We start from the raw sequence: 17,097 nt of genomic DNA on the forward strand, positions 1-17,097 counted from the left end.
ATCTGCATTTTACACGTAGGTAATATATCAATTAGTTATGATTGTTGACTACAAAAGTTAAGTGTAAGGCTCAGTCTGTAAAATACTATATATGTAATGTAAATGTATGAAACATTATCCTGAAACATATTGTGGCTAAAATTATTTTCTAAAACATATGTTTGTATGCTGCACTGTGAAATGCTGTGTGATTTGTTGTTATTGTGCACCATTGAAATTTCTTGCTCATAGTAATGAGTTGGATTAAGTCTTACAGAGGAACTGTGCCAGTTTCTCCAGTTGAAACAAATGAAAATGTTATTTGTCATGCATTTTGCTTTTGCCAAACAACTGTTCTCCCCAAGGATTTTTAAATGTTCATGGTTTCTCAGTTGATCTCCTCTTTTTCATTCAGGGTCTTGTGCGAGTCGTATGTCGGAAATAGGACAAATGAAGAAGGGTAAAAAATAATGAATTTGATAATCTATATTCATCACCAAATGTTATTAGAATTATTAAATAAAGACGATTTCGGTGGGCAGGTCATGAAGCACGAATGGGAGAAGAAAGAAAACTTACAGAATCCTGGTTGGGAAACCTAATTGTAGGAAACTTATCGAAAGGCCAAGATGAAGATGGAATGGCAATAAATACAATGCTTATAAGGAAACTGGTAACAATGGAGAAATCTGAATTAATCTTACCCATTATAGGAATGGATAAAAAGTTTAGGTTGCTGTGACAATAAACTTTCCACTTTAGAGTTTAAGCTCGAGTTTGTGTTTTAAGTCCACTCTATGCACAGTATGACTAGTCGGGACTGGGCCTACAGTTTAAAGTGTGATCCGAAGCATCATGCACCTCAATCAGGTATCGAACCTGGGATCCCTCGATTACAAGGGGACGCTCGCACTTTCCGCTTTAGGAATGCCAGAGAGTTAGTTAATATTTTCTAATTACTTTCACTTACAAAACTTAAAAGTTCAACAAATCTCGACTTCTGTGGAATAAAAGTCAGTGATATTTGTGTCAAGAAGTGTGACTCAATTAGATGCACACGAGAGAGCGTAGAAATATGTCCAAAGTTCAAGCACCTAGCATAGGGTACATTCAAGGGGATTGCCATGGCAGTATGTATCACAAAATGGTCGACAAATTGAGTTTCATTTGGGTCTGTCGGACCACTTGTTATCTTTCAACGTCTAAGATAACGGATTCGTTTTTGGAAGTAGCCGGTTGTAATTCACTGGTTAAGGTCAACGCCCACTTAGATGTTGTCAAATGCGGTAACAGAACACAACAGCCGCATTTCCGGAGTCTCAGAGGGTGATAACCTTTAAGATAACATGAAGACTTCTGGCATGGAAATTCCGTGCATTTCCCTGTAGTGGGCGTTACACCATTTGATATCAGTAGAAGCAGACAACAGAAGTTCTGTTGCTTTCTGTTGCCACATCTCAGTGGGTGTTAACTTGAAGTTTCCACCATCACTTGAGACAAATGCTGCGGAAATATTTCATTTCCTCTTATTTGTGGTTTTACGTCCATTTTATGCACAGAAATGCTAATCGGGACTGAACCTGCAGTTTAAAGTTGGATCCGAACCACTGTGCCATGTGCCTCCAGCGGGTATCGAACACGGCACCCCCTGATCACCCAATTGTCAACATCACTTCCCCATAGTACACCCTGGACTGCATTTTGCAGTCTAATGAGACACTAGCGTCTGGACATATGGGCAGTATAATCTTCGTACGACTGTGTATGTGTTGTCCTGTGTTTTCTCCTTTTTTGTGCTGGATGTCCCTTTACAGCCTCAGCTTTTAACCCAGGTAAGGATATTTTAGTTTTCAGACACACTTTAATTTTTGTTATGATAAGGGGCTGGGCCTTGTATATACCGTATTTACGAGTGTATAATGCACGTGTGTGTATAATAAGCACCCTCGTTTTTGAAGGGGAAATGCAACAAAAAAATATATCTCATATATAATGAGCAGTATAATTCGGGTCCTAGAAATGGCTTTCTTGGTGTCGAATTAACATTTACGTATTTTATTTAAAATTAATCAGTAGATCATAAAAACGAGCTTTTCCATGCTTTTGTAGCTGCTGCATTCACCACGCGACCTTGAACTTCCAGATGTTAGGCTTTTCATAGGAGAGGAGGGAGCAAAGTTATCAACCGCCCGTTCAAGGTCGCAGTGCGTGATGCTTACAATAGATGGACGACATCAAGGCAGCATGAACTCTCACCAAGTGGGAGGGTGAAATGTGCGTCGCTAGCGATTGTTTGTGAATGGTTTCGTGAGGCATGTAACTCCATCACCCTGGAAATGGTGATCGAAAGTTTTAAGGTAATGGGAATATCGAACAACATGGATGGAAGTGGGGACATTTCAGACAGCTTGTATTAGTAATTGGGAGTGAATGACGAAATTAAGTGTAAACGTTATTTATTTATTTATTTATTTATGTGAGTCAAGCTGCAATAGTGCAGTAAATATACAGTAGTTATACAGGGTGTTTCGTAAGTTCATTTACAATGCTTGGGAGGTGATTGTACGAGTGAAAATAAGGTGGAAAGTTCATGTAACGAAATTCCGGAAACTGCTTTGTTGCTGAGTTATTGACATTCGAAAACATGGGGAAATGATTTTCCGAAGTGACTAATGGCAAGGCGGGTGGAGAGAAGTCGTCGATGTGAGGCGGTCCACCAAGAAATTACGTAAAAATCACGCGGCAATGTTGTGCAATGTCGGCACAAGGGATTCTCCAAAGGATGAGAACGAAGATGTTGACAGGAGTGGGGTGGGTGTGCGTTCTGCATGAGCTGGTATCGACGAAAATTGGCATGTGTTGAATGGCACCAAAAAACAAAGAAAATTTCCTGAGCTAAGGGCACCGAGACGTAAAAACGAAAAAAAAAATAAACTGTCATAGGTTGCATACCCTGAAGGGCAGATGGGTGTCCGTGTGATCTGACGTTAAGTACCACATTTCCCGCTAGGCCAGGGGCGGCGCCAGAAATTTGACTGGGTGGGCAGAAGCTCCATATTGATAGATTAGGGTGGTCAGTATTAATGTAAGACCATATATAGTATATACTAGTATTTGTATGTAAGACGTATGTATCTCCTCTCTCTTACACTTCCTCTTACTTCTTTATCCTTTCCTTTTCTTGTTTTCCTCTTTATTATTTTCTAATCTATTCTCGCATCTTGTTCCATTTCCTTTCGATTTGTCTCTGATGGACACAATTATTTCAAGGAAGCGTTTACCCATGCACAGCCATACATTCTAATCACATTCCTTCATGGATCTTAATACAGTGAAATAAAAGTGAATTAGGTTTAAGCTTGTGTTGCAAATACAAGGTACATACTTGATTTTATGTATTCAGCGACAGTGTTAGAAAATGCGATGGTAGACAACCGTGAAGTTTCTCATAATTTAAATGCATGTTCCTGAGCATAGTATTTTTATTGTATGAGTTTTTGACTGAAATAGTTTTCTTACTCCTTGGGGTTACTTTTCTTAGCTTACAAGGTTTGTACACTGACAAATCTATCTGAATGTTTGTAGTAGCGGCGATTGGGAGCCAACATTTGAAGGGCAAGGACAATATACGTTTTCTTGGTAGAAAAGGCTTAGCATAAAAAGGCCATAGTGCGGGGGCAAAAAGTGGCAAAATGTGGCGGGGGGAACTGCATCCTCCACTTTCCTCTCCTCCTAATCACCGCCACTTAGTGTTGCCCATGAGACGAGACTTTGGCCTGTGTCGTCTCATGGAAATGCTGTGAAATGCTGTCTCGTCTCGAAAATATTAGTTTGTCTCTGGACACATGATCAATCTCGTCTCGAATTTTTAAAAGCCTGTCCCATCTTGTCCCGTGGGCAACACTACCGCCACTTAATGTTTGGATTAAAATAAACGTCTTATTAGGAATGATTTAAAACACACACGGAAAACAAATTCTTTGTTCCTTCTCCATGAAGTATTCCTAGGCTATTTTGACAAAATATCACTCTCATAAGTAATAAAAAAGTAAGATTGAAAAATCTGTTCAGAATTTAAGAGATTATTAGCTAAGTTGCTATTAGTTTTCTGAACTGCCATGTTACTAATGCGGGAGAAACAATACATGTATGGTTACATGAACATATTTTTTGAGGTAACAAAATGATTTAGGATACAAGGAGTTCATTGAAGTTGATCACCGTATTAGTAATAATTCATCTATTTTTCATAGATGTCTTGGGTTGTATGGCATGACCATTTCGAACATACTAGAATGTCAACCTCTATCCTATGCAGCATACCCTGGAAACTTGATTCATTCAGGGCAACGAGTCCCTGGTGCCTGGAACCACTGTCAAAGTAATAATTCATGAAGGTTTATATTTTGAGTGTCAGCATGAGTTTGTTTTCGCCCCTTCGTTACTTTCATCTAATCACCATTGAACCTTAACATCGTTATTATCAAAATTAGCAGAAAAATGACTTAAAATAAAACAAATCAATGAAGTTTCATTAGTTCATACCTCTTAGAAAGTTGAGGTGGTAGTTTCAATTGCACAGATTTCATTAGTGGATCAAGCCAGCTAATTACGTGAACAATGACATTGTTTTTCGAAAGTCTCAAATATTTGTCTCGGGCAATCACCCTCTTAAAATGGATGCATCTTCTGTGGTGATAAAATGACACGTTTGGTGCGAGTTCTTTCTGTATATTTATTCCCCAATGGAAGAGGTTTTGTGTTCGACTCTTCCCTCCTCTGGTGGAAGCACAATGCACACTGGTTCAGACTACACGTTAAACTGTAGGCTTAGTCCCGATTAGCCTATCTGAGCATAAAAGTGAGCTTAAAAACAAACTTAACAAAATCGTCTTCTGGATGCTTCGTGACATAACTTTTTTTATCTTTACTTCAGCTGCATCTACAGATTCTGTTGACATTTTCGGCTGATTCATGTGGCAAAATTTATGTGTGGAACGAAGATTTCTAAATAGGATAAGCCAGTCATTAGCAATTGAAAAATTCTGTAGCTTTTCCATACATAACTGGTTTATTAAAATATATTTACTTAGGTATTGTAGTGATTATTGTGATTCCTACTTATTTAGTACAACGAATATAAAGTTGATATTTCGCATACCATATTGATATTTGAAGATGACAGGTATATAAAAATTGTAATGAAATAAAAAAAAAAAGGGACACTTCCGGAATTTCAATGCAGAGCTAATTAAAACTATATTATACTCTGATCACATCACCTCCAGCTTCGGCCGAGATCAAGAAAGTATGGGGCCCAAAACTCCACACCCCCTATACGCCTTCATGGCGTGGTGCAAAGCATAGGGGAGCACTTTACATTACTTTTTTATTATACTCTCTAGCATACGTAAACCCGAAGGTTTATGGCTGCAGCAACACAAGCCTCCCATCTGTCCCTATCCGGAGCCTCCTAAGCCTGCTAGCTGCTTTTAATTATGGAAGTATTCATTTGATCACAGCTTTTGTTTCAATAGCTCTAGTAATTACTTTCACTTTCTAATGCCAAAATTGACTTTATGGGTTGATAATATGTGAATATTTCAGCATAGATAATATTCACAAGTAAAATATACATGTTATGAACACCAGAATACACTCATTTATTGAATCATTCATATATCCCCAAGTATATGTACTTATTGAATTTGATTGGGTGGGCAATCGGGTATGCACAGGAATTTTTGGGTGGGTGCTTGCCCACCCATGCCCACCCCTGTCACCGTCCCTGCACTAGGGGCACCAACAGTGTAGGTTTCCTCATGAAGGAGTGCACGTGTCTGTCATTCGTGCTTCAGGTGCTGTGCCAGCAGCAGGTTGTTATACATTCATGGTTGAATTGCAAGACGTGAGGTTCTTGGACAGTAGTGTTGGGCAAACATTTGACCTAGCCGTGTTACGTGTTAATTCTTAGCCATAGCCCATCATGTTCTGTGAAGTGTACTAGTGTTAACGGCCATAAACACTTGTAGCCCGGTGTAAAGGATGGCTGCATACACATCCCAAGAGCTTGCGGACATGCATCTGATTTATGGGGAAGCTGCAGGTAATAGCCGTGCTGCAAGGCGTCTGTATGGGGCACGTTTTCCAAATAGGGTGTTAACATCGCACACGTTATTTCAAACTGTAGACACTAGACTTCGGGAAACAGGATCAGTGTTGCCACCTCATCGAGAAGTTGGACGACCGTGAAGTGTGCGAACACGACGGTTTGTTGAAGAAGTGCTAACTGTAGTGATGGATCATCCAGGCACCAGTATGTGCGCACTAGCCCACAAACGAAACACCTCCCATGTTAATGTGTGGAGAGTCCTGACAGAAGAGGGGATGCACCCGTACAAATTGAAAAAAGTGCAAGATCTTTTACCTCGGGACTTTGGCCCACTTGAGGACTTTTGCCAATGGTTTGTTCATCAAATTGAAACTATCCCCAATTTTCAGAATAAGGTACTATGGACTGATGAGGCTATCTTCACGAAAACTGGTGTGTTCAATAGTAAAAACAGTCATGTGTGGGAACATGAAAATCCACATGCACTGCTAGTGGCACATCATCAGCACAGATTTGCAGTGAATGTGTGGTGCGGGATACTGCATGACCATTTGATTGGACCGTACATTCTCCCTATTCACCTATGTGGACCCACTGACCAAGCATTTCTCAGTGAGGTTTTGCCTGAACTACTAGAAGACGTGCCCTTGGCACCGAGACAAAGACTGTGGTTTCAACATGACGGTGCACCCCCACATTTCGATCGGAATGTGCGCCATTTCCTCAATACTGTATTCCACAATGAGTGCATTGGCAGGGGAGGACCTGTGCCATGGCCACCTTGATCACCTGATATTACGCCCCTGGATTTCTTCCTCTGGGGAGAGATGAAACACCTCGTTTACGAAACACCTGTCATGTCAGCCGAGGACCTCGTTGTCCATATCAATGTAGCTGCAGCATCGATGGCAGAAACACCGGGGTTGTTGGGTCGCACTAGACAATCCTCGATTTGCCGTTGTCACCTCTGCTTGGAAGTACATGGTGGACACTTTGAAAACCGTCTGTGATGAGGTTCCCTTCTCATCTCCATTAAGCATACTGTGTGCCCTTCAGGGTATGCAACCTATGACAGTTCATTTTTTTTTCATTTTTACGTCATGGTGCTCTTCGCTCAGGAAATTTTCTTCAATTTTCGTCGATACCAGCTCACGCAGAACGCACATTCACCCCATTCCCATCAACATCTTTGTTCGCGTCCTTTGGGGAATCCCTTGCGTTGACATTGCACAACATTGTCGTGTGATTTTTTGACAAGAGCGTACCCAATTTCTTAGTGGACCAACACCGATGACTTCTCTCCACCCATTTTGCCATTATTCACTTCGGAAAATCATTTTCCCACGTTTTCAAACACCAATAACTCGGCAACAAAGCAGTTTCCGGAATTTCGTTACATGAACTCCACCTTATTTTCACTCATGCAATCACCTCCCAAGCATTGTAAACGAACTTACAAAACACCCTGTATATATTAGGTAAGTTTTGACGTAATTATTTTACCTTCATATTTGTTACAGTCAACTCTCGATACAACGACCTTTCACAGTTCCCCAGAAAAAGGTAGTTATTTAGAAGGGGTCGTTATTGGAATTTGCACCAATAATGATTATCGGGAGATAATTGGGCAGAATGAATGTTGGATTTAATGCGGGTCTACTAGACCATTGTCTGTTACAAGATAAACTGGTAAGATAAGATCTCTCGGAAGATCTTACCTTTCTAGGCACAAAAAAAAAGTGGGGCTGTAAATTTCGTTCTGGTTCGGCTGTGTAAAATACATCGTAAAAAAAATCACGTTTTCCTTCCTTCAGCCAACTTCTAATTCACCCCCTCTCCCATTCCAGGGAGCAGTCCATACTGTAAGTCAGCCTGAAAAAGGAAACACGCAACTTGCGATATATTTGCACCCAATGTGTATTCTAAGATACTTTGAACAGTGTCGTACTCGATAATCATTTTGGTTTGGAATTGGATTTCACTAAAGTAAAACTATATTTAGTTCCAATTAGCCCAAAAGCATAAAATGAACTCAAAATAAGCTTTATGAAACCTACGCAGATATCAAAATGGGAGATCGTTATTTACTCCCATGTTTTTGGAGGATAATGGGTGTCAGCTTATACATTGAGCACTTTTTTTAAAATCGTTCTCAGCTTACACATTGAGCACCCCCCCCCCTCCCCATGACTGGTTCTGAAGATAAGCGGCAATTATATTGTGTGCATTTCCTTGCTCTGAGTGTTCAGGAAGTTTATCCTTGTGTCATATGCAAAATAAAATTTACACTTTTGTTTATCAGAAGGTGCAGAACATGAAGTTGTTTTAACTCTTGTTTTTCTTTCTGAAGATCGAATTTCTTTATCCTCAAATCAAAACAGCTTTGCGAGATTGACTTTTGCCTGCTGTATGAGTCATTGCTGTTATCAGCAAGCTACAACTTGCAGACGCTAGACAAAACACTGGCGTCAGTTGCAGCGGCAACCAGCTGGATGTTCAAGCAACAGGTGGTCGAAGGGAAAATTCTCCTTATTTCAAAGATAAGGCAACTGTTGAAGGCGGAACTTTTATCAGCTATGTGAAGAAGAAAGAAATGACCCTTTCTTTACGTTTTACCTTGCAACAGAAAATAATATGGGCAATATTTCAATAGCATTAAAAATATATATATATAGGACCTGAATTCTGGAATTATTACATTGCTGTGCAGACCAGTGGCAGAGAATAAGCTGGGATTTTTTTCCTATGGTTTTTGTTAGCTTTCAAGAATGCATCCAGAACTGGTTGCCCATTTTAGAAGTCAAAGGAAAGTAAGCGGTCCACTTCCACCCTCGCCTGTAATCAGCCTGTGTGCACACACCAGCAAGAAAACAATCGGCATCCACCCCCCCCCCCCCCCTTAAACGTTTGCTGAGAAGAAAAGAGGGAGAAGTCACTCGGCCAACAGAACACTTTTGGCAAATATTAGGACATCGGCACAGTTATGAAAATGTATGAAGTGGTAAATGGGAGTTATGATGCACGTTAGATCAAAGTGAACTTTTGCGGAAACCTAGATGAAAATGTATTAAGTGGGTTGACGATCTTTAGTTGGCCTATGTGGCTTTGATTATCTCTAATAGTTTCACTTCTTTACAAAGTGTTACAGGGAACAATAAACACGTTTTGAATGAAAGCGGTTACCGAAAGTTGTCCGAAAGTTGTCCGCTACAAAGTCGATTTAAAATAACATCCAAGCAAATTCGATCTCTTCTCGCGTATCCAAGAGCAAATGAAATCACAATGGCGAAACAAGCCTGGCATGTTGGGTAGCAGCTGTCGACTGCGGGGTAACATTGGTGCGCTTGGGAGAGGGGAGGGCAGAGGTCAAGTGCTATTGGATATCACTGAAGCGTGGTCTGGTGTTTATTTTTAGATCAGACCTATTTGCTAGCGGTAGAGTGCTTGTGAAGGGAATGAGTGTGAATAAAATGAGTGCAAAAACATGTGTTTTTCGCCCGATCTCTGTTCACGACACTTTCTAAGGCGAAAGCAATTTTTGTGGAAGTTATTTCTCCCGCGAAAAATACCGCTTGATACGCCTCCCGTGTGGCGGGAGGCACGTGCTTGAATGCCGCCACAACGGTGTTGCTTTTCTCGATTTCCCAAAACTTTTCAATACCAAGTGAAAACTCATGAAAAACAGCCATTTCGCTTTTAAAAGTTATTTTTTTAAAATTATTTTTGCTAAAGAAAGACAATGTGTAGATATATACATGTTATATGCAGTGACATAGTGAAAAAAAATGTGTGATTTCATTTTGGCTGTCTGAATTATTCTGTGCATAATATGCACCACAGTTTTGGGGGCAAAAAATTTGGAAAAAATGTGCACAATATACATGCATAAATACGGAAGTGTAACAGGTGCAAAATAGCCTAGGTGCTGATGCACCTATAATTTTTAATTAAAGATAAAATTGAACAAAAAGCAACAACCATGTAAAACATGATGAAAATGAGTATTCAAGTTTTCATGTTAATAGTCATTGGTGGTTACTCCTCTTAAGCCACTATGCTCTTGCCAGATACTTCCAGACTTTCTCTATTGCAACAAAGAAATAAGGACATTGTAATTAAACTTACCTTTTTTCTATAAGAAAATATTTGGCCTCTGCTCATCCAACGACCATCACGAGTTCCAAAGAATTCAACAGCAAAGTCTCCCTGCTGATGAGGAATTTTTGCAAGGGGACTTTGGACAGCATATGGTGGAATTATCATAGCTGGCCACCATCTATTGTAAATTAAATAAGTAAAAAATATTAATACATATGCACAAATTAAAGTTTAAAAAATGGTGTGTCACAGTATATGTAAAAAAAACAAATCACTGAGATTGTATAAAACTATGAAATGTACATTTTACTTAATAAAATAAATGCACAGGACAAAATAAATAATAAACACACTGAACAAAGTAAGTAAAATTCCACAAAATGAACATTTAAATGTTATGTGTGCGACCATCAAAAATAAGTTTGTTTTAAGTTCACCTTATGCACAGAAAGGCTAATCAGGGCTGGACTGCCCTTCGGGACACCGGGCAAAATCCCAGTGCACCCTTTCGTCTCAGAGCCCTTCCAAAGACAAAGATTCGGTGCCTCTTTTCTACTGATCACAATCTGTAACAGATTTAGCAGTGGCGAAAAAAACCTTTTCATTTCTGTTCCCTCATGGACTTGCATGGGCCGAGCAAAACATTCGACTGACCAGGGGCACCGCCCTCGGAGGGAGGCTCTCATATGCGGACACCCCCTCTGATTAGTGCTGAAACCTTATTTCTGATTACATAAGCATGTTTATTTGAGTTTATTTTTAAGTCCACTTTATGCACAGAAAAGCTAACCAGGACTGGGCCTTAATTTAACCCTAGAACACTACCGTACATAAAATTTACGTATGCTTCGCGCTCAATTCCCTCCCCTACCTCCCACATCGCACCCACCTACCCCTCCTCCTATGGTATTCCTCGGGCATATTGTCAGGTGTGTGGCAGCACTGTGGTAAGGAGGGTGGAAGCAGTGAACGTCTTTAGTTTGTGCGTTATGTGGGACTCTGTACGTCAATAATACGTAGCGATAGTAACAGAAGAAAAATCTTGCACGTAATTTTGACGTGCATGTAGTTATAACGCCATTTGTATTCACATAAGATTTGCGTGAATTTTTCTATAATATCTCATTTTTCTATAATATGATCAACATCGCAGCGATCAATGGATACATTATTCACACTTACAACTTCTACAACAATCAGGGCAACTCAGAAAAGAGACCATTCACACGAATTCAGTTCATGCTTCACCTCCATGAGAACTTGCAGATCTGGCAGGAGCAAAGGCTAATAAATCCGGGACTCTCACAGGAATTAAGAAAGTCAATTTTGAAGGTACTGGGGAAGGAAGAGACAAGTACAGTAGCAGCCACGTCACAAGGGAACCGAAAGTATTGCAGTTTCTACAACTACAAGAAAAGGAGGATGACAACTACGTACTCCTCCTGTGGGAAGCCAATTTGTGGAACGCTACCGTACGTAAAATTTACGTATGCTATGTGCTCAAATCCCTACCCTACCTCCCACCTCGCACCCACTCAACCCTCTTCCTAGCAGTTGTCAAGTTGTCTGTCACTAGAGTCCTGCACAAGACCCGGAAAAAACCCGTCTGCGAGGAGGCGCGCCTACAATAGTATGCAACACGCACGTCAAGCCCAGGTGTTCGACATCGCGCAAGCGAGCTTCACGTCACAGTTGTGCACAGGCATCGATGCCTGCCAGGCTTTTCTATTACCCGGGTCTTAAGAAGACCCATGAGACTCGATGTAGTTCTTGCAAGTAGACGCGAGCACTGCTGTCAGTGTTGCCATTGGCCATTATATTTCACTACGCATGGAAATATTTGAATTTCTGCTTGGCGCAGCGCAGGTGCCTTGATGTTGTATAACCATTGGCGTAGCAAGGGGTGGGTGAAGTGGGCGACCACCCTGGCCCTTGCGCATGTAGGGGCCTCCGTCCCATGAGGTTGATACGAAAAACGTAATAAATGGAAGTGAGAAAGATAGAAAAGGCTAATTTTTGTGGGCAATAAAATTAAAACTTTTTTATCTGGCCTTATGTTATAGTTTAACGTTATAATTTGAATGAATACGTCAAATCAGAGGCGGGCGGGAGCTCTAAGCCTAAGGGGCCCCAAAAAGTCAAAATAATTCTCATTTTTCATGTGAAACATTAACGCAAAATTGCTTGGACAATTTTATCCAATTATTATTTTCTTGAATAGAAAACGCTTTGTCTTGGCTTTTCTTCTGTCTCGTGACCTTGCATAGCCTACACGATTTTACTATGTTAATGATAAAGCACCTCAAACTGCCACGGAACAAAGCATGGGGCATTTAAATGCTTCCGGTGTTTTAAACTGAAGAAGGGTATGGATAATATTAGCAGGTCTTCCTTCGTTCCTACAACTTCAGATGCAGCTATTGCCCTCTGTAACGGACACCAAGATTATTTATCTTCAGAATATCCTGATAAAGTTTTACGTTTCAAGAATGTGCTTAAATCTGAAATCAAGTGCTTTGGCAAAGTTTCTTCTCCTTGATAGCTCTACACTAGCTTCCTGTGTTCTCTGTATCCTGTACCGCCTTCTGTTTGTTTCCTACTCTTCAAGTAACAACCACGAAAAGAAAACTATATTTCTTAAAATTGAAACTTAGGAGAAACTTCTGGAAGGTAGTGTCGAATGGTATGATTCAGCCAAAATTTACCGGACTCAGTAATCTCACTTTTGAACGAGAAAGAGCAAGATCTAATGTAAAAGTGTCATTCGCTGCCCAGAAGCCAGCTTACTGTTAAGCAAGGTGGTTTGATTTAAATCAAGATTTAAATTGGGGAATTCTATTTTAAAAAATCACTTATTGAAATCACTTTAAATAAAATTACAGAATAATGTACACAAGAAATTTGTAGATATCAGAATCACTTTTTGTGAAAGTATATTAATCTCGTATTCATTTAATGGTGTTTATTATGCTCTAAGAAAGGAAATAAAGGAAACAAAATATATGTCCTGATGGAGTGAAGCTCATACGAAAATAAATTTAATATGTCATCTGAAAAAAAACACTTACATTTCCCTTGATTTAAAATTCAATAATTTTTATAAGCAAAAATATCACATTTTTTAAATAGAATAATATACAAAATACTAATCATGTTAAACCGTAAATAGTGTCATTTTCATTAAACTGTAAATAAATATGGTAGCTGATATTTGGCTAACTATCATTAAAACCTCTCAAATTCGGCTACAAGGACTGTAAATATTATTTTAAGTTAAAATTATAAAGTACATCCAGAATTTATATTTTCACTGTAAGAAAAGTTACTGAAATTTTAATAGTTTCATTAACACACTTAACAAACATTTTCATATTAGGTTCATTATGTTCAGACCCAGAAAAAGAGAAATGCATATTTACATGTAATTTGTTATTTGCTTTAATCAAACTGTTCAAATATTTTACAGGGCCGTTTATCAGAAAAAAGCCTTTCTTAATTAATATGTCTATGTGTACGATGCCAAAGAAAAGATCGATTTAAAAAAAAATATATAAAAAATTATTTAAAAAAACATTATTTTTATCCACCCAGCTGTTAAGAGGGGTGGGGAAGGGGATAAGTAAGTATTTTGTATTTTCTTCTTTTGAATACATAAATGTCGAAGAAAGATATGTTGTAATATGTGAAAATTCAGAGGTAGAGCATCGATTTGTATAATTATTAATATAAGTGTAGCCACAACCAGCCATTCTAAGTAATTACATACATTTCCTGGAAGAATCTGACTGTACTTGAGGGACCCAAATTTGTTTCTTGCGGACGCGTACTTTACGATTTTGTTACGCCACTGCGTCAAATATTTAATATTACAAGAATATTAAGACGTAACAACAAAATGAGATTCACAATTATTATTATCATCTAAGCCCTAAAATTCAAAGTAAACTGGTACAATTGATGTGCAACAAAGTCAAAATTGCTAATTAAAAAAGTCAAATTAGCTGTATCAATTGATTACACCAAAGATTTCACACTTATGGTGCAAATGACTATCGTTTTAAGATTTGTTGATGTTGAAACCGATTGTGTTGAAGACCTTGAAGGTAGATACTTTGGGCTCCTAGACAGGATTGTGGTTTAGCGCAGCCCCTTCCACCCGCTCTATCAAGCACAGACATTTTATGTGCGTCCTTCGATATTTTCTACTTAAGCCATGGTTTGTGACATTTACATCCTACAAATTTTGAAATGAGGAAACAAAGAACGACTCATTAAATAATATATAGGTTATATTTAAAGGTTCTTATTTAAGGATATTTCAGTTGTCTTAGTGTCTAAAGAACATCTTAAAAAACGTTAAACGTTAATTAAATATAATTTTCGTCAGAAATTAATTATTATAATAGGCTATTATATAAATATAATAATTTGCAGACGTTTCCTTGATGACTGTGAATCGATTCACATTGATATTTCGAACTTAAAGAACGGATGGAGCTTTGCATTCTAATCTCGCCCAGGGTCTCACGATATGAACGCCAATGTACCTAAGATTTTTGTAACTTCTCAAATTAGTTTCATTATTATGTCAAACCAACTACCACATATTTTCCAAATTTGTTTCGAAGGTCTTGAAATAGGTTTGTGTGTCTTGTTCATTTTATGTCACTTTTCTGGTCTTGAAATCGTAAATCTCCTCTCGGTTTCATTTTTACGTTGTTCGTTTGTTGAAATGTGTAAATAGCATTGCCTGCTATTTGCACCCGTATGAAGATACAAGCTAACAATAATTATATTTTGCATCGTATTACTATCAATGCGGTCTGTAGAACTTGCAACAACATTTTTTTTTTGGTACTGGGTACAGAGTCTAAAGAAAACCTTGCTAGAAGGTTGAAAATGTTACGTTTAGTTTATGTTTTAAAATAAAATAAATTTCTGCGTTGGTCAGCATATTGAGTTTTTCATATCATGGAAACAAGGCTTAATGGTGTTACAACAACATGAGCGAACGACGAGTTGTTGAAAGAGATGACAATATTCAAAAACCTTTTATAATGCAAATTCTGATTTCATGTTCCATTTCATGGACCATCGTGCCTTAGTGGGGGGGGGGGAACTTGACCAACTAATTCGGATATTGAATTGGCAAAATTACACCAGAGAGAAAATCTGTTTGATTGATTCATTCATTTATTTGGTATAGTTCGTACTCCTTCACAGGTGTCAGCAGTGGCGGCAATTAGGGGCGGGGCCGAGAGAGTGCAGTTGCCTCCCCCCCCCCCCCGCCCCGACTTTTTGACACTTTTGCACCACGATAACCTCATGTGTCAAGGGAAATTAAACTGTTCTTGCCCCCCTCCCACACACACTTTTGCACCTTGGCCCCTTAGTTTTGGAACCCAATCGCCGCCACTGGGTGTGAGTGATACAAATGTTTTCTGCCAAGGAATAAAAGTGATGAACATTTTAAGTGCTCCTAGAACAGTTTAGAATCTAAAAGTTGGCAACGGTGACTGCGTGACTCATGTATCTGGAGACGGTGCAAAACCGGAATGAGCGTTCGCTGAAGATAAGCGAGCTTCGTCTTGCAAGGCCTTCCAGTTACCCGTGGGCTTTCGATGCTTGATGGGTCAAAACCCAGGTTTATAGTTTTACTTGCCCGCCCGACCAGCCAGGCGGGCCGAGTAAGCGATTCTGACCGATATGCAGCCCTCTGTCTGTCACACATAAGGCAGCACTGTGGTAAGGAGGGTGCAAGCGCTGATCGTCTTGATTTGTGCACTGTACGTCAATTTTACGTAGCTGTGTAAAACAAGAAATATCTTCCACGTAATTTCGACATTTGTAAATTCGATTTGGATACTTAGATTTTGAAAACAAAAGTTTAGAAGCATGCACTATTATCTTGTAAGACTTCAAAATTACATTTGTTCCTTATTTACAGCGTTATGAATATTATTATTTTTTGCTTTTCATTGCTCCAACTTTTCGCCTTCATTCTTAATGTACGAACGGGCTTGTCAAGCAAGACCTTCTCTTAAAATATTCTACGTTTAATAAAACCATGTTTATACATTTTAAAATTAAGAATAAAATTCCAATATAAGGAAAAATAAACAAGATAATGTTCACAAGGAATAGAAATTTGTTTTCATGATGTAGAGGTTGTTTTAAAAATAGATTTCTTCATGCACGTAAAATTTACGTAGCGGTAGTTATACTGTAATATTGGAACACTGTAGTGTTCTAGGGTTAAAGTGGGATCCAAACCAATATGTGCCTCTACTTGGTGTGTTGCTAAAAAAGTTGGATTCATTGAAGTTACTGTTGCGTAACATATTAATTATATTGGAAAATCATGTAGAAATTTAAGTTAAGAGATTACTGTTCTTTTGATGGTCATGTTTTTATTTATTTTTATTGAGGAAGTTGGAAAGTTGGAGGACCAGAGTAGAAAGATTGGAGGGGGATGAAGGGTGGAAAGTATAGAGGTCCGCCAAAAATCCATCTCGCCCTGAGCAGTTTTGTGCCTATTAAATAGAAACAATTACTTCAAAAGATTAGTAATAATCAGGAGAAAAAGAACACAAAAGTGGCTCATGTCGATTGAAGAGCAAGAAAATTTCCTAAATTCAGCCAGGACTGTACACTCCTCTCCCCTCCCCCCCCTGCTCATCCTCTGTCTCTGGGGCCCTCATTGGTTTATGACCCTTGCAGGCAAAGGTCGAGTATAGTGCCGTACACGAAACGTAAAATCCGTTTCATATGTGGAATTGTTGTTCGTGTGGGTTATTTTTTATTTTACTATATTTCACTACTTATTTTAATGTTAACAACAGTACATGAACTCCCCATAAGCAGTGTAGGAGAATTTCCAGTTCCTTGTTTTGAAGCATTGAGGTATT

General features: G+C 38.9%; 1 protein-coding gene across 1 annotated transcript in view; it reads right to left on the reverse strand.

Annotated features, from left to right (window-relative positions):
* Positions 1-17,097, reverse strand: part of LOC145983637 (histone-lysine N-methyltransferase NSD2-like) — a 327,048-nt gene that overhangs the window by 283,974 nt on the left and 25,977 nt on the right. Inside the window, exon 5 of the mRNA XM_083116701.1 lies at positions 10,217-10,367. Within this exon, the coding sequence (XP_082972827.1) occupies positions 10,217-10,367 (151 nt within the window). The remainder of the gene's footprint in view (positions 1-10,216; positions 10,368-17,097) is intronic.

The sequence above is a fragment of the Lepisma saccharinum genome, chromosome 2, assembly GCF_977018435.1.
Source record: "Lepisma saccharinum chromosome 2, izLepSacc3.1, whole genome shotgun sequence".
Lineage (NCBI taxonomy): Eukaryota > Metazoa > Arthropoda > Insecta > Zygentoma > Lepismatidae > Lepisma > Lepisma saccharinum.